Source organism: Leuciscus leuciscus, assembly GCF_965113295.1.
Source record: "Leuciscus leuciscus genome assembly, chromosome: 14".
In the NCBI taxonomy this organism is placed as follows: domain Eukaryota; kingdom Metazoa; phylum Chordata; class Actinopteri; order Cypriniformes; family Leuciscidae; genus Leuciscus; species Leuciscus leuciscus.
The window spans coordinates 15,012,187-15,038,211 of NC_138738.1; the positions used below are offsets into that span (position 1 = coordinate 15,012,187).

The following is a 26,025-nucleotide window of genomic DNA, read 5'->3' on the forward strand; positions in this document are numbered from 1 at the left end:
ATTTTATAATAATATAATATATTATAATCATTTACAATAATAATATAATATATAAATTAATTTAACATTTTTAACTTTAAAATAAAGAAGGAAAAATCATTAGTAATGTATGTTAATATAATGAACGTAAACTTAATATAAAAACATTAAGATAGCATAGAGTTATTTTGAAAGTGTTGTTCCAGCGCTTGAGTATATATCTGCGTGTGAAGGAGGCACTTTGTCAGTCCGGGTGCCTGCCTCAATCCTCAGTCCAACCACTTCCTATTGCATTGGGCCCGATCAGATGACCACCTACCAACCTCCCCGCCCTCTCCTTTAAACAGTACTAAACACAAACATATCTAGACACACAAAAAAAGTGTTGTGTATCGGACCCCCTGTGTACATAATGGATCTGGTGCTCACGTGGTGGATTCTCCTTTCCTGTCTGATCAAACAGGTGCATTTAGTGTCTCACCTGTCAAAGCAAGGTAAGACAAAAGAGTGAGTTGGTCAGATTTTATTTTAGGAGATTTTTCCCTTATATATTGTATTTCTCACTTATATTGTATTTTTCACTTATATTTTGTATACTTAATGTAACTAACATGAATTAACTACAAGCAATACATTTTTTACAGTATTTATTCATCTTTGTTAAAGCTAGTTCATAAAAAGACAGCTGTTTAAAGACAACATTTTATTTTAATAATGTATTAGTAATGTTGAAATGAACTTTAACAAAGATTAATAAATGCTGTGAAAGTGCAGTTCATTATTAGTTCATGTTAACTAATAGTTAACTAATGTCAGGGTTCCTACGCAGTTTGGAAAAGTAGGGAATTTGATTTGAGTAATTTCCGGGCCTGGAAAAGTATGGAAAAAATAATGCAGAGTATGGAAAAATATTTGCATTTCCAGACTATTGTCCCCATTTAGTTTTCTATAAAAGAATATTAAGAATTTAATGAAAATAAATGTATCATACAAGAACAATTTATTGAAAACATGACAAAAGTGTGTTTTCATGGCAGATGTTTAGTGATTCTTTAATGATTGTCAAACACGACTGCATGAATTTAAGATGCAATTTTTAATTATGCAAAAATGCAGGTTAGAAGCGATTTTGAGTTTCTTCTCACAATATTCTTAGCTCCGCATTACAGAGCCTGTAACACTTTCGAGTGGGCACAAGAAACCATTAAACTTAGCATATAAAATACACACTGAGCGTGCATTTTTTTCCAACTATTTTTTTCGCAACTAACTAGTTTGCAACTATTGCGCCATCAGCCCATTTTGCTGTGTGGTTTCTTGACCGCCACTGAGTGTGCATTAAAGCAGACCTAAGACTTTGAATTATGGCATACTGCCTTTTTTATATACCCTTGATTGAACTTAGCAAATAGTACAATGCACACAGCCATATTGAGCCATCAGCCTATTTCATGTCATGGTTTCTTCGACCACAGAGGATGGATTAAACTGAATATAGGACTTATTTTGGTACTACCCTTAGGAAAGCCAAATTTTGAGCAAATATATCTCTGTTAATTCATGTGCATCCATGCTCTTGTTTTCTTCATAGTAAGATGGCAGTGACACACAACGGAATAATAAAATATATATAAAGCTAGAAATTGTAATGCGTAAAGCATGCAAAAAATTCCAACAGAAGATAATGCTGTATGAACACTTTATGTTAAATATGGTATGAAAATATACAGAGAGGTTTGGAAATTTGAGTCTGGAAAAGTATGGAATTTTGAAATTGAAAATGTGTAGGAACCCTGTAATGTTAACAAATAAAACCTTATTGTAAAGTGTTACTTACATATACGTCAGCAGCCATATCACCCTGTAGCCCAAGACTGGTTGCCCACTGAAGCTAAGCAGGGTTTAGCCTGGTCAGTACCTGGATGGGAGACCTCCTGGGAAAATAAGTTGCTGCTGGAAGAGGTGGTAGTGAGGCCAGCAGGGGGCGCTCACCCTGTGGCCTGTGTTGGTCCTAACACCCCAGTAAAGTGATGGGGACACTATACTGTCAAAGAGCACCGTCCTTCGGATGAGACGTTAAACCAAGGTCCTGACTCTCTGTGGTTATTAAAAAAATCCCAGGATGTCCTTTGAAAAAGAGTAGGGGTGTAACTGGCATCCTGGCCAAATTTGCCCATTGGCCCCTGTCCATCATGGCCTCCTAATCATCCCCATGCTGATTGGCTTCATCACTCTGTCCACCAGTAAGCTGGTGTGTGGTGGGCGTTCTGGTGCAATATGGCTGCTGTCGCATCATCCAGGTGGATGCTGCACATTGGTGGTGGTTGAGGAGATTCCTCCCTTATGTAAAGCGCTTTGAGTACCCAGAAAAGCGCTATATAAATGTAACAAATTATTATTATTATATATTTTATGAGTTAATTTTGCCAAGGAGTTATTATAGCTGTTCTAGTTGTGTTATAGCAGTTAAAAGTTGTGTTATAGCAGCTCTGTAAGTGGAATGGTTTTCTTCTTTTTAGAGTTTGCTATCTTGGCCATGGATAAGGACCCAAAATGTTTCACCAGGGATCAAGAAGACTTCACTTGTTTTTGGGAAGTACCTGTTGGAAAGTCCTATTATTTTCTCTACATAATTAATGAGTAAGAGTTCTAAGTAGGCTACTTTCATTTTCTATATTAAACTTTAACTCAAATATATAACATTGCATATAATGATATTTTACTTATATTCTTAAAATATTTCATTACATATATTATTATATATTATTATTTGTAATTATGAATCGGTCGTTGAAAAACCTATATCAGTAGATCATCTGAAAAAAGGGATTGGGGGGGCATCCCACTTTAATTTCTATGCTGGTTGCGAACCAGCTTCAAGCAAACATGTTTGTGTCAAACAGAAAAGAAGAAAGATGTGATGTGAAACAACAAATTTATGAGGAGAAGGACCTGTATATTTGCACATTCCCACCGAGTGATGTCTTAATGCATATTGACACACAAATCATAGTGATGGACAGAGACACCAACACAACTGTCTACAAACGCACTGTCTCTGTGGAGAATCAACGTAAGTGCTACAGAAGCTCTAATGAATTTACTCTGCAGTTCTCTTACGAGAGGTCTCTCGTACTTGCGTAAGAATATCTTACGCTAGGGGAAAACCTCTTTTCCTCGAGATATTGAAGCCAAAAATTATCCTTAATTTTGCAATAATGTAAAACGCATTGCAGCAGCATGCAGACATGGGCGAGACAGCTCGCGCGCCCATTGGCTGCTCTGCGGCAACTGCACCAGCCTATCGATAGAGGCTCCTCATGACGTCAGAACCAATGAGGGCGCTTCGCGCCCAATACGTCATGTCCCGCCGAAATCGGGTGGGGCCAGGGCTATAAATACGGCCCAGAGAGGCTGGTTTGGTCAGTTTTTTATCTCTTCAGCGGGCTCACGCATCGCTGGATCCTGAGAGGAAGCTCTGTCTGATTACAAGCACCCAGCGGGATTACTCTGCATCTGAAGCTGCCGGTCGACAACTCGCCGCCTTCAGTCGCCGTTCCTGCTGACGCTTTCCGGCGTACATATCCTTTTCTCTGTTACTGTGTTTTGTGTATGTGTGTGTGTTCGCCGCCGCGACACACACTCTCATTGCACTAAAAGAGCCGGACGTCTTTTTCAAGACGCCCCTTTTTCCCCCCAACCCGCAAAGCTCGCCGGTGCGCCCGCTTGCCTTGCCTGCTTGGAGGATGATACCTGCTCTCCCTCTGTTCGAGCCGCGCAAACCGCGCCGTTCACAGGGGATGTCAGGAGCGGACGGTCACGGGGCTAGCTTTCTCTCTCCCTCTGTTCGAGCCGCGCAAAATGCGCCGTTCACAGGGGAGGCTGGAAGCGGACGGTCGGGGTTAGTTTTTCTTTACGTACAAGAAAGCTACCCTGCCTCTGCGCCCCATTCACGCGTCAATCATGACGCTCTTATATGCTCGTGCATCTGAAAGCCTTTGTGTTCCCCCCCTGTGGCTCAGTGGCGGAATTTTTGTTTTTTCACACGAGAGACCGGGGTTCGAATCTCGGTCTGACGGCAGATTAATTATGCCTCCAATGCTTCGCTCTGTCAGTTCCCTGAAAGGCGACTGCAGATGTGCATTTTGCAGCCAACGAGCGCCTTGTACAACCCGCTCGCCTGCACCCAAACACCGTTTCTATGGTTCCCGTGCGTCACTGGCGAAAGGAGAAAAGAGCGTTAAAATGTCCCGCCGCGGCTGGGCCGAATTCTATTTCTCATACATTTCTCATTCCCCTCTGAAGTTCAGGCGACTGGAAATGTCATACTGCAGTGAGCGAGCCTGTTGTAATGCACGCACGCCTGCAGACAAACGCCAGCATGTTGACGCTCTCTGTTTCTATGGCAACTTCTCGCTCGTTCAGTTCCAGTAAATGCGACTGTTCCAGTGTATTCTGCAGTAAATGAGTCGGCGACACAGCCCGCTTGCCTGCACACAAACGCCGCTTTACGGCTACCCAGATAAATCCCATAGAGTGTATTTTCTGGTGTTCCGGCCACGGCCGATGGTGTTATGAGTGTGGACGAAATGCCCACTGCCCAGTGCTCATTCCTACACAGAAACACAGGTTTCTCTGATAATACTCGCGCTATATAAAAGCCTTTGTGTCTTCCCCTGTGACCCAGTGGCAGATTCTCAGATTTTCACGCGAGAGACCCGTGTTTGATCCCGGGTCTACCGGCAAAAAAAAAAAAAAAAAAAAAAAATGTTTATGCCGTCAATGCTCCCTCTGTCAGTTCCCTGAAAAGGCGACTGCAGATGTGTATTTTTGCAGCCAACGAGCGCGTTGTACAACCCGCTCGCCTGCACCCAAGCACCGTTTCTATGGTTTCCGTGCCACTACCTCCATTCTCACACATTTCTCTGGAAATGTCAATATTGCAGTGGACGAGCCTACTGTAATACACGCACACCTGCAAACAAACGCCAGCATGTTGACGCTCTCTGTTTCTATGGCAACTTCTCGCTCGTTCAGTTCCAGTAAATGCGACTGTTCCAGTGTATTCTGCAGTAAACAAGTCGGCGACACAGCCCGCTTGCCTGCTCACAAACGCCGCTTTACGGCTACCCAGATAAATCCCATAGAGTGTATTTCCTGGTGTTCCGGCCACGGCCGATGGTGTTATGACTGTAGACGAAATGCCAACTGCCCAGTGCTCATTCCTACACAGGAACACAGCCCGTCGCACAGGGCTCGCGCACATGAAATCGACCCAGATCGATTGCGCATTAAATGTGGTAAATGTGCCCACTGCCCAGTGCCCACAAACACTACGTTCTGCATGTCTCAAGGTTTCTGCAAAACGAAACCAATATGCATTCGCTCTGCTCAGGCAGACAATGCTCTCAGTGTTGTAAATGTGCCCGCTATCCCACGCCCACATTCACACATAGACATGACAGGTCTTACGGGACTCGCCCAGCCCTCCCCCTCTCGGTTGACCACCGCAGAGGAGTCGAGCGCGGGCAATCTGCCCGCTGTTATCAGCGCGCCCCCTGCCTCAAATGTCATAAGCGCGACGCTTATGTTGCAGCACACTGAAGCCCCTCTGTCGCTGAGCGACCAGAGCGCGCTTCGCATTCAACCCCTAGCCATTCGTGCAAACGCATGGGCAAGGCTACCCGGGGTTTCGAAGTGGGTGCTAGACATTATAGAAAGAGGCTATTCGCTACAGTTCGGTCGACGCCCGCAACGCAGAGCGGCGCGAATCGATACTACGGTGAAAAAGGAAGTAGCACACCTACTTCGGGCCGAAATAGCGAAGTTACTGAGCAAAGGGGCTATAGAACCCCTATCACAAGCTCAGAGCGAAGGGGGCATGTACAGCAGATATTTTCTGGTACCCAAAAAAGACGGGGGTCTCAGACCCATTTTTAGATCTAAGACGACTAAACAAAGCACTTCTGAAACGACGGTTCAGAATGCTCACGACCAAGAAAATCCTCTCGCAAATTTGCCAAGGGGACTGGTTCATGTCGTTAGATCTGAAAGATGCTTATTTTCAAATACAAATAGCGTCACGTCACAGGCGAATTTTGAGATTCGCCTTCGAGGGCCAGGCATATCAGTACACAGTCCTGCCATTTGGCCTATCCCTGGCACCTCGCGTATTCACGATGTGCATGGATGCAGCGCTCGCACCCCTCAGGCTCCGAGGCATACGAGTGCTGAATTATTTGGACGATTGGCTGGTTCTAGCTCGATCACAGTCGGAGCTCATAGAACACAGGACCATATTACTCGATCACCTCGAGAATTTAGGTCTCACAGTCAATTGGGCAAAGAGTTCACTGTCTCCCAGTCAGAAAATATCTTTTCTGGGCACAGATCTGGACTCGCTGTCTATGACAGCACAGCTGTCGCCGCAGCGCAGACTAAGTATTCAGCGCATGACAGAGATTTTTCGCCACGGCGCTTATTTAGTCCCGCTCAAAAAGCTTCAAAGGATGCTGGGTCTCATGGCTTCAGCATCCTCAGTGCTTCAGCTGGGTCTGCTTCGCATGTGCCCGCTGCAGTATAGGTTGAAAGCGCGCGCCGCGCAGAGCTTGGACCTCCGGTCGATCAGAAATGCGTCGCAGCTCTGAAACCTTGGACAGTGACCGACTGGTACCGGTCAGGTGTAAGCCTGGGGACTTCCTCGAGTGTGAAGGTGGTGTCTACGGACGCCTCAACCTCGGGATGGGGAGCGCTGCTCGAGGGCAGACCGTTATTTGGCCAGTGGTCAGAACGGGAAAAGCTTCTGCATATAAACTGCCTGGAAATGATGGCAGTCGACAACGCGCTGATGCGCTTTTGTCCTCAGATAAAAAGACACCACGTCTTGGTCCGTTCGGACAACATGTCAGTGGTGGCTTATATAAATCACCAAGGAGGTATCAGATCCAGAATCCTTCACAGGCTGACGGAACGCCTCCTGGTCTGGGCTCAGCACAATCTGCGCTCGCTCAGGGCAGCGCATGTGCCCGGCCATCTGAATGTGGGACCAGACAGACTGTCCAGAAACAATCTGCCGACAGGAGAATGGTCTTTACATCCACAGACAGTCAAAATGCTATGGAGGACATTTGGCAGAGCGGAAATAGACCTATTTGCGTCTCAAGAGAATGCTCATTGTCAGGAATTCTTCTCCAAGAGCAGGGATGCGCTGGCCCCGCTGCCCGCTCTATGCGTTTCCCCCTGTCACGCTCCTACCCCAGGTGTTAGAGCGAATCAGGGAGAGCGGATGCCCAGTGCTACTCGTCGCTCCATTTTGGACAAACCAAGTCTGGTTTCCAGTCCTGATGCAGCTGACGAGTACCGCCCCGTGGCCGATACCGGTGAGGAGGGATCTCCTCTCGCAGGCGAACGGCTCGATCTGGCATCCTCGCCCGGAGCTTTGGTCCCTACATGTGTGGGCCATCAACGGGTACCTGTTAACCTCCCAGCGGGAGTGTTAAACACGATCACGCAGGCTAGAGCTCCATCTACGAGGCGGCTCTATTCCTCAAAATGGTCTGTGTTCACTAGCTGGTGTACAGCGAGTGGCACTTCACCCTCACGCTGTGGGGTGCCGGAGGTTCTCTCCTTTTTACAAGAGCTTCTGGATAAGGGCAGAACCCCATCCACGCTCAAAGTTTATGTGGCAGCCATAGCAGCGTTCGCTGAACCACCGCTTGGCCAGTCATTAGGAAGGAACAATCTGGTCATTCGCTTCCTTAGAGGAGCTAAGAGGCTGAACCCTCCCAGACCACCCTCAGTTCCCGTTTGGGACCTTTCCACGGTTCTGGAAGCCATGAAAGGTGCCCCATTCGAGCCAATACGGTCAATAGACCTGAAACTCTTGTCTTTCAAAACAGTGTTTCTTCTGGCTCTCGCTTCAGTGAAGCGCATAGGGGATTTGCAAGCACTCTCAGTGAGCGCGACGTGTATGGAGTTTGGGCCGAATGACTCGAGAGTCATACTCAAACCAAAGCACGGATATGTTCCTAAATCCCTCAACACACCGTTTAGGGCACAGGTTATCTCCCTGTCGGCCCTGCCGGTATCTGAAGAGGAAGGGGATGCAGGCTTCCTTTGCCCGGTCAGGGCGTTAAGAGCCTATGTGTCTCGCTCATCTGTTTTCAGACAGACGGAGCAGCTCTTTGTTTTGTTCAGCGGACGTTCTAAGGGACTAGCTGCATCAAAACAGAGTCTATCCAGATGGATAGTTGATGCTATAGCGCTAGCTTACACATCCAAGGGCCTGCAATGCCCGATAGGTGTCAAAGCGCACTCCACAAGAGGCATGGCCTCGTCGTGGGCTTGGTCCAGTGGGATTGCCTTGCAAGATATCTGTATGGCGGCAGGCTGGGCCTCCCCGTCTACATTTATAAGGTTTTATAACCTCGAGGTTCCCGCTTTGCAAGCTAGGTTGCTCTCGGTTTAATTTTTCAGTATTGCCCGCCCGATTCTATCGGCTCGGGATGCTGAAACTGCTAGAGCGTCGATCACTGATCGCCTATATACTTCTGTGGGCAATACGTTAGTCCCCCATATTTACCAGTCCAGGCTGAGTTCGCCCTGGCTGTGTGGAACACTTGATATAATATGCTCTTATCAGAGCTCAATGTTACAGGAATGATGCTATTCTAGCCCCTCTTCCCGGATTCTCTGTGAGTCCCTTGTGATTAAGCACTGTATGAGCCCCGGGCACCTGCCCTTGGGACGTTAGTGTTATGTCTCAAGCACGCACGGCGTTTTACATTGTGTTCCCCTAGCGTAAGATATTCTTACGCAAGTACGAGAGACCTCTCGTAAGAGAACGTACTCGGTTACTAACGTAACCTCGGTTCTCTCTAGAAGAGGGAACGAGTACTTGCGTATCTTGCCGTGCATGCGTCATGTTCTGATTCGCTTCAGCGATGAAAAAAACTGACCAAACCAGCCTCTCTGGGCCGTATTTATAGCCCTGGCCCCACCCGATTTCGGCGGGACATGACGTATTGGGCGCGAAGCGCCCTCATTGGTTCTGACGTCATGAGGAGCCTCTATCGATAGGCTGGTGCAGTTGCCGCAGAGCAGCCAATGGGCGCGCGAGCTGTCTCGCCCATGTCTGCATGCTGCTGCAATGCGTTTTACATTATTGCAAAATTAAGGATCATTTTTGGCTTCAATATCTCGAGGAAAAGAGGTTTTCCCCTAGCGTAAGATATTCTTACGCAAGTACTCGTTCCCTCTTCTAGAGAGAACCGAGGTTACGTTAGTAACCGAGTACGTTTTCATTCTTGTATAGTTTATGAAATCAAATTAAATATATCTGCTTATGTCTTCCTCCCAGAGCTACTGAATCCTCCATCAAATATATCCCTTCATCTAACTGGCGAGGTGGGCCAATTGTTAGTTAAATGGAAAAAAACTAAAACTCGTTCACTGAGCTCATCGTATGAAATTCGTTACAGCTACAAACACACGTCAAGTACAGTTGGACCGGTGAGTTTGACACACACCCTTTTTGAAATATTACTGTATCAGCAGTAGCTCTATTAGAAGCAGTTCATTTGGCCTACTAAATGCAATCTACATTCACTCCTCACAGGTGTCAAAACCCCCCCACAAGTTAGTCTCTCTGGTCCCAGGAGAAAACTGCACAGTGCAAATTAGAGTGAAGCCTATGGAAAAAGCCGTGTTTTGGAGTGATTGGTCAAGTCCTGTAACAGCAATGGTGCCACAAACAGCAGGTGAGAGCTGAAAAGAGCATGTGTGACGTCACGTGAGCGACTCCAAAATGGAGCCTATTTGGAGCCTTAAAAAAAAAGTCAGAGCTATAACTTCTGTTTTCTCTGCCATTTTTGCATTTACTTTCAACGAATTCGTCGCAAGGTAACTTTCCTTGTGGCAAAAAGTCGCATTTAAATGGAATGCACGATTGCTTCCGCATTTAGCTTCTGTTGCAGCGCGGAAATTACGAGAAAAAACAGTCGGGATGAAACGGAAGTTGCGATTGCCTTTTCTTCCCTATTGTGACAAATATCCAAGTGAAAAGGTTTCTCGAACAAGAAAAAATGTAGGGTGGGACAGCTGGGACTTAATTCTTTTCTTAGATCGTTGAATTGATGTGGTTATTGCAGTGATCTCATTGCTCTGTGTTTTTTTGTTTTTTTTTGTTGTTTTTTTTGTTTTTTTGATAACATGACATTCAGGGGCGGGGTTATGTAAATATATATCACAATAACAAAGTCCACCGATGAAAAATCCTATTATAGAGTTACATGGGGAAAGGTGCCCTTCTTAAGAACAATGTGCATTTACTATTAAATTGTAACATTTATATATAAGTTTAGCATGCAGGGTGATGATGCATTAGCCATTGTGTTATTATATAAAAATACGAAAAAATATAAAAAAACAGAAACCTTTGCTTTTCCTCCACACCAGTATAGGCCTACACAGAACGTCCCCCTAATGTTAGCATGTTTGGTTCCCGTTTTTTTTTTTTTTTTTTTTTTTTTTTTTGATTACATGACATTCAGGGGCGGGGTTATGTAAATATATATCACAATAACAAAGTCCACCGATGAAAAATCCTATTATAGAGTTACATGGGGAAAGGTGCCCTTCTTAAGAACAATGTGCATTTACTATTAAATTGTAACATTTATATATAAGTTTAGCATGCAGGGTGATGATGCATTAGCCATTGTGTTGTTATATATAAATAAAAATATGAAAAAATATAAAAAAACAGAAACCTTTGCTTTTACTCCACACCAGTAGGCTATAGGCCTACACAGAACGTCCCCCTAATGTTAGCAAGTTTGGTTCCCGTTTTTTTTTTTTTTTTTTTTGAGAACGTTCTAAGTTTATTTTTTAGGTTTTATTTTTTGCAACCAGATGGTTGCAAGGAGGTTATTTTAAAATAACTTAAAAATAACTAATACAGAGACTAATACTTTCTATTTTCGTTAAAAAAAACTTTCCTGGCTAACCAAAACCAAATCTTAAAAAAGAATGTTAGAACAACGTTATCGTTCTGCAAACCAAAAACTAACGTTCTATTTCCATTAAGAAAACTTTCCTGGCTAACCAAAAAGAAACCTTAAAAAGAACAACAGAACGTTGTTCTTTTTAAGGTTTCTTTTTGGTTAGCCAGGAAAGTTTTCTTAATGGAAATAGAACGTTAGTTTTTGGGAACCAAAACTACTGTTCTGTGAATTAAAAATTGTTGGGAACGCGGACCCAGATCGGAAATAAAATGCGACTAACCTTTCATGAGTTCTCCAGTATCAGTCTGGTATCTTCCGGTTCACACAGAACCAATAACGCTTTTGCGCTCCACAACGCTACTGGACGTCTTTAGCTTAGCGTTCCGCCCCGTCGCTTCTCGTTGATTTTTCAGCGTCTCCGTGAGCTTCAAAAACCTTAATCCGAATCAAGAGCATACGGGGTTGGTTCTCTTACGAGAGGTCTCTCGTACTGCGTAAGATATCTTACGCTAGGGGGAAAATCCTTTTTCCGCGAGATACTGAAGCCAAAAATTATCCTTAATTTTGTAATAATGCAAAACGCGTTGCGGCAGCATGCAGACATGAGGCCAATTTATACTTCTGCGTCGAGTGTACGCCGTAGTGTACGTCGTAGGCTACGCACGTAGGCGACGCCGTCGTGAGCATTTATACTTCTGCGAATGTCTGTGTTGCTCTGCAGTTACACCGCCGAAACGCTAGTTGGCGGGGGTGGGTTTTAATGTTCCACTGTGTTTACATTCCTCGCGGCTGTTTTGAGTTTAGGTTTCTACGAGCAATGGCGACTGAAGGAGTCATACAGATGGCTGTATTTCCGCACTTCTTCAAGCAATCTCTCGGTCACTTGGTCTATTTCCATGGCTCTTCACTGATCTTCGGAATTTAAAAATGGCGGGCGGGCGGTGCAGAGTGCAGAAGATCATTCCGGAAATGCGTAGGAGGAAACGCGATGCTATCCAGCCGACCAATCACAGATCTTGGGGTCAGCGTCGCCGCGACGCGTAGTTACATTTTTGAGGAGGTGCGCGTCAGGGTACGGCGAAGGGTATGACGTATGGTACACGTCAATGCGTATGCTACGCCGTACCTTCTACGCGCACCTGACGCAGAAGTATAAATTGGCCTATAGGCAAGGCAGCTCGCGCGCCTATTGGCTGCTCTGCGGCAACTGCAGCAGCCTATCGAGCGAGGCCTGGCGTGACGACAGACCCAATGAGGGTGCTTTGCTCCCGCTGCGTCACGTCCCGCCGAAACGGGCGTGGTCTAGGGCTATAATTACCGCTCGCAGGCAGCTATTATCCGATTTTTCATCCTTCAAGCGAAGCACACGCATCGCTGGAGCTGGAGAAGAAGCCGCGCCGTCTGAGAGAGAGCACCTTCAGCGGGATGAGTCACTGAAGTCGCTGGCCGCGCCGCCTTCCTTGCCTTCCTGCTGCACTTTCCGGCGCTTATATCCTTTTCATTACTTCACTCAAGTGAACAATGCTTTCAGTGTGATAAATGTGCCCGCTGTCCCGCACCCACATCCACACATAGACATGACAGTTCCTACGGGACTCGCCCAGCCCTCCCCCTCGCGGTTGACCGCCGCAGAGGAGTCGAGCGCGGGCAATCTGCCCGCTGTTATCAGCGCGCCCCATGCCTCAAATGTCACGAGCGCGACGCTTGTGTTACAGCACACCGAAGCTTCTCCATCGCTGAGCGAGCGGAGCGCGCTTCGTATTCAACCCCTAGCTATTCATGCAGACGCATGGGCAAAGCTGCCCGGGGTTTCGAAGTGGGTGCTGGACATTATAAAAAGAGGCTATTCGCTACAGTTTCGGCGACGCCCTCGCCGCTATGCGGCACGCGTCGAGACCACGGTAAAAGCAGAAGTAGCACATTTACTTCGAGCCGAAGTGGCGAAACTATTGAACAAAGGGGCCATAGAGCCTCTCTCTCAAGTTCAGAGCGAAGGAGGGCTATACAGCAGATAATTCCTGGTACCGAAAAAAGACGGGGGTCTCAGACCCATACTAGATCTAAGGCAACTGAACAGAGTGCTTGTGAAGCGACAGTTCAGGATGCTCACGACCAGACAAATCCTCGCGCAGATTCGCCAAGGAGATTGGTTTGTGTCAATAGATCTCAAAGACGCGTATTTTCAAATACAGATAGCGTCACGTCACAGGCGATATTTGAGATTCGCCTTCGAGGGCCAGGCATATCAGTACACAGTCCTGCCGTTCGGTTTATCCCTGGCACCCCGTACATTTACGAAGTGCATGGATGCGGCGCTCGCACCCCTCAGAATGAGGGGCGTCCGAGTACTGAACTATTTGGACAATTGGCTGATTCTAGCGCAATCTCGCTCAGTGCTCATAGAACACACGACCATTTTACTCGATCACCTCAAGAATTTGGGTCTCAGTGTCAATTGGGCGAAGAGCTCTCTGTCCCCCAGTCAGACGATATCTTTCCTGGGCACAGAGTTGGACTCGCTGTCCATGATAGCCCGACTATCACCACAGCACGCGGTAGACATTCAGCGCACAGCGAACTCGTTCCGCTGCGGCGCGTCTGTCCCACTCAAGAAATTTCAGAAGATGCTGGGTCTCATGGCCTCAGCATCATCAGTGCTCCAGCTGGGCCTGCTCCGCATGCGCCCGCTGCAGTTTTGGCTGAAAGCGCGAGTCCCACGCCAAGCGTGGGCATCCGGTCTGCTTCGCCTCAGGGTCAATCAGAAGTGCGTCACAGCTCTGAAACCTTGGAGAGCGGACGACTGGTACCAATCAGGTGTAAGCCTGGGGCCACGGACGCATCCACCACGGGATGGGGAGCGCTGCTCGAGGGCAGACCGTTCTTCGGCCAGTGGTCAGAACGGGAGAAGCTCCTGCACATAAACTGCCTCGAAATGCTGGCAGTAGACAACGCGCTGACGCGTTTTTGTCCCCAAATAAAAGGACGCCACGTCCTGGTCCGCTCGGACAACATGTCTGTGGTGTCCTACATAAATCGCCAGGGCGGCCTCAGGTCCAGGAACCTGTACAGGCTAGCAGAACGCCTCCTGGTATGGGCTCAGCGCAACCTGCGCTCGCTCAGAGCAGCGCACGTGCCAGGGCTCCTAAATATAGGACCAGACAGACTGTCCAGGAACAATGTTCCGGCAGGCGAATGGTCTCTACACCCACAGACAGTCCAACTGCTGTGGAAGAAATTCGGCAAAGCGGAAGTAGACCTGTTCGCGTCTCAAGAAAACGCTCACTGTCCGGAATTTTTCTCCAAGAGCAGGGACGCGCTGGCTCATGTATGGCCCCGCCGCCCGCTCTATGCTTTTCCCCCCGTCTCTCTCCTGCCTAAGGTGATAGAGCGGATCAGGGAAGAAGGATGCTCAGTATTGCTTGTAGCACCGTTCTGGGAAAACCAACCTTGGTTCCCAGTTGTGATGCAGTTAGCAAGCACTGCCCCGTGGCCAGTGCCAGTGAGTAGAGACCTCCTCTCTCAGGCCCACAGCTCGATCTGGCATCCTCACCCGGAATTGTGGTCCCTTCATGTCTGGGCCATCAACGGGTACATGTTGAACTCCCTAAGGGAGTATTAAACACGATCACGCAGGCTAGAGCTCTGTCTACGAGACGACTCTACTCCTCGAAATGGTCAGTGTTTTCGGGCTGGTGCACAGCCCGTGGCGTGTCACCCACAGACTGTGGAGTGAAGGAGGTGCTTTCCTTCCTACAAGAGCTGATGGATAAGGGCAGGACCCCTTCCACGCTCAAAGTTTATGTGGCGGCTATAGCAGCGTTCTCAAGAACAACGCTTGGTCAGTCAATAGGAAGGAACGATTTAGTCATCCGCTTCCTTAGAGGGGCTAAGAGACTGAATCCTCCCAGACCTCCCTCAGTCCCCGTATGGGACCTTTCTACGGTTCTGGAAGCCATGAAAGGTGGACCATTCGAGTCTTTACAGTCGATTGATCTGAAACATCTGTCTTTCAAGACTGTGTTTCTGCTGGCTCTCGCTTCAGTGAAGCGCATAGGGGACTTACACGCGCTCTCTGTGAGCGCGACGTGCATGGAATTTGGGCCTAATGACTCAAAAGTTATACTCAAACCTAAGCACGGTTATATTCCGAAATCCCTCAACACACCGTTTAGGGCGCAGGTTATCTCCCTGTCAGCCCTACCGGTCCCTGATGAGGAAAGAGACGCGGGCCTCCTTTGCCCAGTCAGGGCATTACGAGCTTATGTGTCTCGCTCGTCTGTTTTCAGACAGACGGAACAGCTCTTTGTTTCGTTTAGCGGGCGTTCTAAGGGACTAGCCGCGTCGAAACGGAGCCTATCCAGATGGATAGTTGATGCTATAGCGCTGGCATACGCCTCCAAGGGCATGCAGTGCCCGTTGGGTGTCAGAGCGCACTCCACGAGAGGCATGGCCTCTTCGTGGGCCTGGTCGAGTAGGATTGCCTTGCAAGATATTTGTACGGCGGCGGGCTGGGCCTCCCCGTCTACATGTATAAGGTTCTACAACCTAGAGGTATCCCACCCTGCAGGCCAGGCTGCTGTCGGCCTAGTTAACCAGTATTATCTGACCTGATGCTATCAGCTCAGAATGCTGCGTCTACTGAGCACAGCTCGATGATCGACAGTGAAAAGCAGTAGCACAAGATGTGCCTGGGCAAACTGTGTAAGACCCACATTTCCCCATCAGTTCAGGCCGTTCCCCACCCTGTCTGTATGATGAAATTCGCGTCTAAGTGACGCTGCCATATGTGGAAGAGTGCGGCTTCCCTCTTCCCGGACTCCCTGTGAGTTCCCTGGGTGATTGTGCACTATATGAACCCCGGGCTTTCGCCCTTGGGTCTTTGGTGTCAGATCTCAGCATGCACGGCGTTTTGCATTGGGTCCCCTAGCGTAAGATATCTTACGCAGTACGAGAGACCTCTCGTAAGAGAACGTACTCGGTTACTAACGTAACCTCGGTTCTCTCTAGAAGAGGGAACGAGTACTGCGTATCTTGCCGTGCATGCGCACGCTCTGGTTGCTTCGATGATGAAAAACCAGATAATAGCTGCCTGCGAGCGGTATTTATAGGCCTAGACCACGCCCGTTTCGGCGGGACGTGACGCAGCGGGCGCGAAGCACCCTCATTGGGTCTGGCGTCACGCCAGGCCTCGCTCGATAGGCTGCTGCAGTTGCCGCAGAGCAGCCAATAGGCGCGCGAGCTGCCTCGCCTATGTCTGCATGCTGCCGCAACGCGTTTTGCATTATTACAAAATTAAGGATAATTTTTGGCTTCAATATCTTGCGGAAAAAGGATTTTCCCCCTAGCGTAAGATATCTTACGCAGTACTCGTTCCCTCTTCTAGAGAGAACCGAGGTTACGTCAGTAACCGAGTACGTTTCATGAACTGCAGCCTGCACCTTGTTTCCAGGTGGACTGATAAAAAATCGACTTGTTTAATTTCATTTAATTTTCCTTTTTTTTTTTTTTTTTTAGCACATTTAAAACAACCCTGATTGGCCAAAGTGCTGTAGCCTACACAAAATCAGAACATTAAAAGACAAAAATAAATGAATTCTAATCAGAGCTTTTCATATTGGGCTACATATTTGGATTAATAAAGCAAGGTCAAAATTACCAACATTAAAAGTCACTAGGTCCACGAGAATCACTTTGGTTTTAACTGAAAATTTATGTTTTGATATGTTTTATAATGCAATGACATTACATTTTTGAGCATGACTTAAGTATCCATACTTTTTGTTGACACTGTCAGGAATTCAATCATTGTAATAATAAAGATTCTCTTCAGCTTTAAACAAGCATTAATTCCTTTCCTTAATTCAAATCTTAAAGGTATAGCTCACACCAAAATGAACTTTATTTCGTCATTTACACATGCTGTGTTTTACGCATCTTTTTAAAAACCTGTTTGACTTTGTTTCTTTGAAGGAAGACAGCCAGAATGTTTGGGATTCAGGCACTTTCATTGCATTTTTTTCCAATGTAAGAAAAGTGAATGGTGACTGAGGCTGTCATTCTGTTTAATAGCTCCTTTTGTGTTCCACTGAAGAAAGAAGGTCATACAGGTTTGGAACATGAGAGCAAGTAAATTATGACAGAAAGTTCATTTTCAGGTGAACTATCCCTTTAACAATTACAAACACAGAAAGGTACAGGTAAAATAACAGTAAACGTCCAATCACCTTTCAGTATCTGGCTAATTTTCAGGTGACATAGAATTGAGGTGCCACACTCCTGATCTGAGTCAAGCATTATGCAAATGGAGAGGAGAATTATATGATGACGGCAGATACAGCTTCCACTACAGGCAAATGAACAGGTGTTATGTTTTTTAATGTCCTCTCTTACAGAAATCAAAGGAAAACTTATTTGATTCATTAACTGTAGTCCTGGTCTTGTGTTTCAGAAGTTCATGGGACATTTGGAAGTTGTGTTCCAAAGACAACACTGCCTACCAGTGTGTCCTAAATGGCCAGGAATCCAGTGTCTATCAGTTTTACCTCGGTGCTGCATTACAACCATATGGTCGAACTTTTTATGAAGAGACTTTCAGAATGAACAGCAGCAGTAAGTGTGAAAGAAATGGCTGAAAGTCATGTTATATTGTCCAAATACTCTCGATCTCCAAAATTTTATATTTTGAAAACACATCCTATATACTGAGTAAAGTATTGAATATGTTAACCATTCGTTACCATGTGAATACATGCTGATAGGGGAGAGCTTTATGTATTTGTTCCCTAATTTTTCATCTTGATTGCTGTTTTAAAATAAAATGTTTCTTATTTGTTTATTTTTGATTAAATGCTTAAAATTAAATGGGGATAGTGATTGATTTAAAAAAAAAGAACCATACATGAAAACATGAACATCAGTTTAAATTGTGTACATGTACTTTCATGAATGGGGCGGGGCCCAGTGCGAGTTTGAGGAAGCTGGACCCCCCCCCCCCCCCCTCCCCTCCCCTCCCCTCCCCCCTTCCCCCCTTCCCCCCTTCCCCTCGGTCTGTCCGTTCGCGATCACCGCAAACCTATGTGTTTTTGTAAAAACACACATAGGTTTTGCAATCATTTTGCAATCATCTGTTGGTCTCCCCTATCAGAGTTGGAAGAACAGCATTGTACCACACTACTCTTTGTATGGGTAATATTACAAAAATGCACTCGAAATGCTAATTAATTCTTCTTGTATTACTAATGACATCATTATATCATAATGCCAGTGGCAGTCAAAGGCCCATTGGTCGGTTTCTTTGCTGTTTTTGACAGTCAAGACAAGGCCTCCAGGTGATCTGAAAGCAAAGCCTGAGGAAGGAAGGCTTTGTTTGACATGGGATCCACCCTTTTTGAAGATCTCCCAGTATCTTAAGTACCAGATCCGTTATCAACGTAAAGGAGACAGTGAGTGGAAGGTGAGTTTAAATCATGTGAATTTCATATATTTAAAGTGGATAGAACATACTGTATATGGCAATTATTCAATGTCTTCTTTCTGCTTTGAATTAGGTGTGTTAAATGGCTGCATAACACATGTTGAAACTAAATTCTGTGGTAGGATTTTACAGCACTCAGTTCAAAGACCAGCACTTGTCTGGATGTGCACCGAGGGAGCCAATACACCATCCAGGTCCGAGCCCAACCCAATGGATCTGTGTACAGCGGACACTGGAGTGACTGGTCAAAACCTCTCACTGTCCTCTTACCTTCAGACAAAGGTAGAAATATCTGACTCAGTCATAAACAAAATGCATTACAACTCTAAAACTCATTAAACCGTTTCTTTTATTATCACAGAGTGGATCTTTATTGTTTGTATACTAGTGCCTCTGCTCATCATTGCTTCTGCAATGATCTCTTTCTTCTCCAGATACTTCCGGTAATCAAATTTTTGGTTGATTATTTTAGAACACTACTTTTATGCAACCTATAAGCTATTACAAAAAATATATCTAAAGAATGCAAACATAAAGAAATATAAAATATATGGTTAATTCTACGCTTTAGGAAGGTCAAGAAGTCCTTGTGGCCATCAGTCCCAAATCTTAACAAGGTGCTGGAAAGCTTCCTGTCTGATATCAGTGGATCACATTGGGTAATTGTTTTCAGCTTTTTACTTTGAGAACATTTTTAATTGACTGCTTTTTAAATGTATCATTATGTATCATCAGTATTTTTTATATATTATATATTCTGTGGCTATTTGAAGAATTGCAAGTGAATACTTTTTAACAGATTTAAATAAATAGATTTTCTCATATTACTGTCATACTGTCTTCAATTCAGGAGCCAACCTTCAACATTAAGCAATGTGATGATGACACTGCTACATCAGTGGTGGAGATTCTGCCCGAGAGAGAAGCTACAGTAAAACCCCGTAGGAAGTCTACCTGTCTTTCGCCATCTGAGTGTGGACTCCTATCTGGTGAAAAAAATGGGGAGAATTTCAGAGAGGATTTGGAGATGGCTCAAGATTATGTGATTTTGAACAACGATAAAATCCCATGCTTTACAGGGAATGACTATGTGTACAGGGATGTTGCTTTATCTCATGTGACTAATGAAAAACTTCACGCCTGCCCCAGTACCTGTTCTACCACCTTCCCAGAATGCTCCACATATATCCTTAACCATTCCTATCTCCTTCTGGCAGAACAGTCTAAGCTTGAAGAGTATCACTCAGCCAGTCGCCAGTACACCAATATGGAGATCACGGCAATACCATGTGTTGCAAGTGTAGAGTGAGGTTTAATCTTTGATAAATTAAACTCACGAAAATGTATATATTAAGAGTTTTGGAGGAAGCTTTGCTCACAAATTCAAAAGCACCTCAGCTTCTGTGGAATGAGAGAAGAGTCCTGTGAGACTTTCAGAAACAGACAAGGTTCACTATACAGAGCACTTGTTGACCGTAAGTCTGAAGTGGAGATTGCTTAATGCATAAACCTAAACCATCATTAAGATGGAAATTTCATCATACCACAAAATTCAGGAACAAAAACTAGACATGACATTTGATTCTTCAGTAAAATATTTGATATTTAAGTTTTAACTTTGTAGGACTACTTTTCTAGTTGGATGTCATCGTTATTCCTGTGGGTGGAATTTGTTACATATAGAATATTTTTCTTGGAGTCTTTAAATGGACACCATACAAATTTTACCAGGTTTATATGGCAAAAGTTGCCATAAAGTCAAAGTTGCACTTTGAACACACAAAGTATGTCAGCATATCTATCACACCAGTCTCATGCTAATGTGATGTATAAGTATTATGGCTTTAGAAAAACTGAGATATATATTTTTTTTCTGTTGGTAATTTAGGATGTGACTGATATTTTATATAGAGCTTAAGTACCATTTAACCATGAATATTCTTTAAATGGAACTGTGTTATACATTTAGGCTATATTTGTTATAAACATTCTTTAGCAGTTATGCTTGCTATATTTGTAATTGTAATAATTGTAATATTGTACTGATTACAACAGAAGCAATGATTGTCTTATTATCTGGTCTGATCAGTCAACAGCTTTATTGTATCAAGACATCAAACAAGTAAAATCGGACAAATATCCAACATTTTGGTGCTTCGAATGAAAATTGTACATTTTAACATGACAGAGTCATTAAATGCTAAACAAGAAATGTGTGAGTCTTACTCTCCCACACTAAAATGCATTAAAATTGCTTTAGAATAAAGCATTTGTGCAAATGCTCTAAAGACATTAAAGAGCGAACCTGAAAGACATGATTTGAAGCAAAAGGGTACAATTACAATACACACAAAATGGCACATTTAAAACTTACTTATAGAACTACACATGTATAATTTTAAGCATTAAAATTGATAATTTAATCAAAACCTTTAATACAATATCTCACATTCAGTTCATAAGAATTTAGCTGTAACGCGCCAGGCAAGATCTCATTCAAAATCTGCTCACTGAATGTTCAAAAAAAGTGGTCAGACATTGAGGGGATCCACACTGGTCGCCAGGTGGAGCGTGTGACACACAAGGGCCGAGTTTTAGTCAGCCTTCAAGGCATAAAGCACATCATCCTGACTAACATTGAGTCTGATACGGAGCAACAGGTCCAGGCGGCTTCCCTCCAGGAGAAGCAGTCGACAGGAACCCAGCCTCTGACAGACCGCCAGCCCTTCAGACACACTCACCGGCTGCAAACCCTCAACCCGACACAGTGCCTGGTGCTGAACAAACACCTGTTGCGAAAAAAATAAGTTAAATTCAGGAATTAAAACATTATCTTGAAGAATGAATTTGCATTTAGCATATAAGGTTCATGATTAGAATAAGGGCTGTTATAAATGAGTACCTGTTGGAAAGTGGCCTCTTCCAGACCAAGTCGACGGAACTCTGCAATAACAGCCCTCAGGAAAAGCTGCTCCTGAACAGATGCACACCTACAATAACAACATTGAAAAAAATCTGTCTCTTTTACTTATCGCCAAACAACTGGAGCAGCATGAATGCGTTTCTGTAACTTATTTTAACATTAAGATTATGGAACAACGGGCTGTGGAAAGTTCATATCCTTTCACTTTTATTTTTACCTGATGGCTGCGATGTAGGAAGAGGAGAACATCTCATCCAAAGCCTCCATCACATGACTCATTCCAACCAATCCACTGCTACTTCCAGAGTGCTCACAAATCTCTGTGGCCCGTCGGCAGATATCAAGGCAACGTCGCGCATCGCCTGAAAGCGCTGCCACCTAGAAGACCACAAATAATCTCATTGATTCATAATGATATGTGGAAACCTGGTAGCCAAAGAACAGCACAGAAACTACTAAGGGGTGGGAATCACAGGGTACCTCAAGATACGATACGATACATCGGCTCACGAGACCGGTCCTTGCAAATAAATACAGCAACTGACTTCGTAAAACTGACAGCTCTCAGGGATGAGAAAGGAAGTTTTGCTTTAAACATTGCATTCATGGCTGCTGGTTGACTTTGGACTTAAACGTGGCTGGGGCATCTATTATTTTCTCATCTATTATTTACTCACACTGCTGTCCGCCATCCCGTTAAAAACATATTTTTCTTAGGCTAGTTAACTTATGTTCACGTTTCCCTCATTCATGTGTTAATCGCAACCTCAAGGAGCCATGAAGTAGCGACACTGGGAGCAGGGAAATCTATTTAGAGCATCTTATTTTATTCAATAAAATATCAATATTTGGCGCCAGCGCATCGATTCTCGTATCACATGGAGAAGGACAACTATATATTGCCCTATCGATATTTTGTACAACCTCTAGAAACTACTAGTGTTTAAACCCACAGGTAACCCACAATGCCTCAGTCACCTGTGCCTAAGATAACATGGCTTCACAAGAAAGTGCTCCTACCTTTCTTGAGACTAGCTGGAGAGCATCTTCTTCAAAAGCCTTTACTCTGTTTAGCCTTGACGTGATGATCTGTTGTAGCTGTTTAAACGTATATGGCTGGAAGGACATTCTTGTCAGTCCCTGAAAGTGAACAAACAACATTCATGTTTCATTTCCATTATTTGCATTGGCTTCACATAATTTCAATCATAATTGAACGGCATCTTAATGTTGTGAAATGGTCTTTCTTACCAGTCGACTGGCAACCCGGTTAATCATGATTCTTTCAGGCAAGTCCATTGTGTTTGCGATGGTAAGAACCACCAGACGAGCATTGCGCCTTGTTGGCCAATCAAACAAGTTATACATCACATTCTGTTTACGGGTCCACAAGAGGTCAAGCTGGAAAAAAGAAAGATATAAGAGAGATAAAATCATTCTTTCAGATAGACGATTGGCAATATATTATTCCTCAAAGTACAAATTAACCAATTATTGACAGGAAACGTGGAAATAAAGACCAAGAAAATAAATACGTCATGGTAAAGATCAACGTCTGATTGACAAAAAGATTTTCCAGCACTACTCTGAAAAAACAGTTCATACAAGCTTAAGGTAGTAAAGCTGTTTTTTGGGACCCTGCAGGACGATTAAAAAAATATTTAAATTAATAAATTGTCGTCAAACTCTAAACTAAATAAAATTCTAAAAAGCATAAAAGCCCCCCTCCCCAATAACTACTTGAAACTCTGAAATCACAGAATGAATTGTGGTCAATTTAATCTGTTTGAAAAAAGTTTGAAAACAAGAAGTAGTCATAATTACAGAAGAAATACTGAAAATATCATAGCCTATATGGGAGATAATATCATAGCCTATATATGGGGGATAATAAAATTATTATTATTTATAATAACAAATATATTTATTATTTAAATATAATATTGGAAAACAGGGGGCTTTTCGAGTCAAAAAGGTTGAGAGCCACTAATCTAGACCAGGTAAGACCAGCTAATCGGCAAAACATAGGGCATATTTGTGGTTAATAATGTCACCGGGAACAAAATTCTTACCTCATCTACTAGAAGCACAGTTGTCTCTTTTTTTGGTGCAGGAGCACTGAAGCGTTTCTCTAGTAGGGCGGCTGCATGATCAGGTGTTGCTTTTTGATCAGTCAGTTTCTACAACAGAACCACAGCACAAATTGACAGAAAATACTATATAACAATAATGAGGAAAGAATTTTAAAGTGATAGGAAGGGGAGGCAGCATACAGACCTGCAGTATTTGTACATAAGCCTGGTGCGGGTCTGTCATTTTCATGCCATTGATTTCAATGAAGTGGAAGTGAGGGATCTCGTCTTGTTCAGTGGACTGCTGAAGGGACCGGATCACCTCATGTACTGTGGCAGTTTTACCAGTACCAGGAACACCTGAGATATACATACACCTGCAAAAGCAAAATGAATTGTATTACCCTTCTTTATTATTTACAGATATGAGTTAGTTAAACCTTAATGACAGAATCTTACCCTCCAGTGCCATCAATGACTTTACTCTCCACAAAGTTGTAGATGTCCTGGAACTCCTGTTCTCGACATGGCAAAGACTCAGGGACAGAAGAAACGTGCAACCTATTGCAAAAAAAAAAAGAAACAAACAAAAGGCTGCATTTATTTGATCAAAACAGTGAAAAACAGTTATATAGTGTGAAATATTACATATATAAAAATAACTTCTATTTTAAAATATTTTAAAGTGTACTAAACTGTGATGGCAAAGCTGAATTTTTATCAGCCATTACTCCAAGTCACATGATCTTTCAGAAATTATTCTAATAAGCTGATTTGAAACATGCTCAAGAAATATTTCTTCTTTTCGGCATTGAAAACCGCAGTGACTTTTCCAGGATATCTCTCTCTCTCTCTCTCATATAGGCCTTGTGGTACTTTTGTCTGTGCTGTTGCCTACCGTGCCCTCTCTCTCCGGTACTTTTGTCTGAGCTGTTGCCTACCGTGCCCGTGCTTCTTCCAGAACATTCCCTGGCTTCCTGGCTGGAGCGCTCCTGCTAGGTATGCTGGGAGTGGCATGACGTGGTGTACGTGGGGTGGCTGGAGCAGTCTGATAAAAAAGTTAAATAAAAGATAAATTATTTGCCATGTTATCTTCATGTGAAATGCAGCTTGGGTTCAGTGAAGGAACATGATAGGCTAGGAACAGGAAGACTAAGCATAGCAAAAACAACTTTTTACCTTCTTGCTGGGTGTTTTACGTGGGGTCCTAGCAGAGACACGGGTTTTCTCTGTAGGCCGGGGTGTTCGAGAGCCTCTTCGCTTCTTCACTACAAGCTCATCTTCACTGTCGATCTTTGCCTCCTCTTCCTCATCGCTGCTACTCTGCAGGTCAATCTTAGTAGGCACGAAGCAGTCGTCATCACTGCCATCCTCACCATCAGACTGCAGGTCAACCTTGTTTTGTAGCAAATTTCTTTAAAAACAGACAACCACATATCCCTTTAAAATAATCACTTCAAAAAGCACCTAAATATGTTTCATTGAAATGTATATTATTTCAATAGATTAAGTGCAAAACAATATCCAGATTACGCAATTAAAAAACGTTCAGCCACAATGCAAGTAGGCATCCTGTGTAAATGCCCCCAAGTCTGATTGAGACACTTGATTGCAAAATTGATTGCGGTGAACTGTAAACCTGTAAATTATCTTCATTTGGCAGCTTTTCTCAGCAAGAAATGTATGATCATTAAATATTTATATTAATTTGATTAATCAGCATTATTTAAATTATTTTATTTTTAATTGACTGACAGCCTAAGTCAATCGAGTAAAATACCTACAGCTGCTTTCTGATGCGTGAGGACACAAGCTGGGCAGACTTCCTCTTAGAGCGAGGAGTGGCAGCAGTCTGGATGGGTGAATCTTCATGTTCCTCTTCAGCTCTATCAGTTTGTTCACAGAAATATAAAGAAAATAGAGTAAGATTTAAATTAAAAAACAGCATGACAAGTAGTGTGTATGCACATATATCATGTTTAACCACAATCTCTCACTCGCTCTCTACTGTAAGATAATTTAAGAGCTTGGTCTGGATAATTGAATTAATTGATTAGAAAAACTTTTGAAATAGAAAAGTCAAAGGGTTCAAATGGCACTATAGGAGAACACACACAGAACATGCCTCTGGGTCAATACAGGTCACAAGGCAAAACTGATCTTTTCCCAGGAGCATGTGCATGAATTAAATTAATTAAATAGTTTTTCATTATATTCTTGCCATCAATTAAGGTTTTTACATTATTTATTCACTTCTTATGACATGCTGGAACCCAGGACTGCCTTTAGCAGACCAACAGTATGGAAGTAAAATAAGGCCAAATGTTTTTGAGACAAAAAAGCTTGTTGAATTGCACGACTTGGAAAATAAAAAAGCATTGCATTAACAGTGCTTGCATTTTAATGCATTGTATTTTTAGGCTTGCATTTTTATGGCCTAAAATTCAATATGGTTGTATATTTAAGCTGTAAATATTTCAATTCAAAACAATATTTACACATGATTTAACAGATTATTTTAATAAATATCAACAATCTAAAAGGTGTGCATCATGCCTGACACCTACATGAACA

The 26,025-nt window shown here is 43.8% G+C and overlaps 2 protein-coding genes across 3 annotated transcripts in view; one reads left to right on the top strand and one right to left on the bottom strand.

Annotated features, from left to right (window-relative positions):
- mpl (MPL proto-oncogene, thrombopoietin receptor) lies at positions 1–20,668 on the top strand. 2 transcript variants are annotated; one of them, XM_082137395.1, is made up of 12 exons: positions 1–473; positions 2,499–2,619; positions 2,883–3,052; positions 9,338–9,489; positions 9,596–9,737; positions 17,232–17,343; positions 17,431–17,591; positions 18,293–18,435; positions 18,579–18,738; positions 18,818–18,899; positions 19,028–19,115; positions 19,307–20,668. In XM_082137395.1, the coding sequence occupies exons 1-12, from the start codon at positions 392–394 to the stop codon at positions 19,763–19,765; spliced, it is 1,872 nt and encodes a 623-aa protein (XP_081993521.1). In that variant the 5' UTR covers positions 1–391; the 3' UTR covers positions 19,766–20,668. The 2 variants fall into 2 exon arrangements, with proteins under 2 accessions (XP_081993521.1, XP_081993522.1); XM_082137396.1 differs by lacking the exons at positions 1–473; positions 2,499–2,619; positions 2,883–3,052 and adding an exon at positions 3,059–3,089 and having other exon boundaries at positions 9,275–9,489.
- The window catches only part of orc1 (origin recognition complex, subunit 1), a 12,471-nt gene continuing 6,966 nt past the window's right edge, over positions 20,521–26,025 (bottom strand). The window contains exons 9-19 of the mRNA XM_082137384.1: positions 25,236–25,337; positions 24,631–24,865; positions 24,393–24,499; positions 23,911–24,012; positions 23,657–23,828; positions 23,452–23,559; positions 22,631–22,780; positions 22,400–22,519; positions 21,597–21,757; positions 21,359–21,446; positions 20,521–21,245 (exon numbers count right to left, since the gene is read on the bottom strand). Coding sequence (XP_081993510.1) covers positions 21,051–21,245; positions 21,359–21,446; positions 21,597–21,757; positions 22,400–22,519; positions 22,631–22,780; positions 23,452–23,559; positions 23,657–23,828; positions 23,911–24,012; positions 24,393–24,499; positions 24,631–24,865; positions 25,236–25,337 — 1,540 coding nt within the window. The 3' untranslated portion in view covers positions 20,521–21,050. The remainder of the gene's footprint in view (positions 21,246–21,358; positions 21,447–21,596; positions 21,758–22,399; positions 22,520–22,630; positions 22,781–23,451; positions 23,560–23,656; positions 23,829–23,910; positions 24,013–24,392; positions 24,500–24,630; positions 24,866–25,235; positions 25,338–26,025) is intronic.

Excerpts from the sequence above, each read along its gene's own strand:
- mpl (XM_082137395.1), top strand. The coding sequence starts at position 392 with ATGGATCTGGTGCTCACGTGGTGGATTCTCCTTTCCTGTCTGATCAAA. Across the intron at positions 17,344-17,430 it reads CACTACAGGCAAATGAACAG|AAGTTCATGGGACATTTGGA; the intron begins GTGTTATGTTTT and ends CTTGTGTTTCAG. Across the intron at positions 17,592-18,292 it reads TTTCAGAATGAACAGCAGCA|TCAAGACAAGGCCTCCAGGT; the intron begins GTAAGTGTGAAA and ends TGTTTTTGACAG.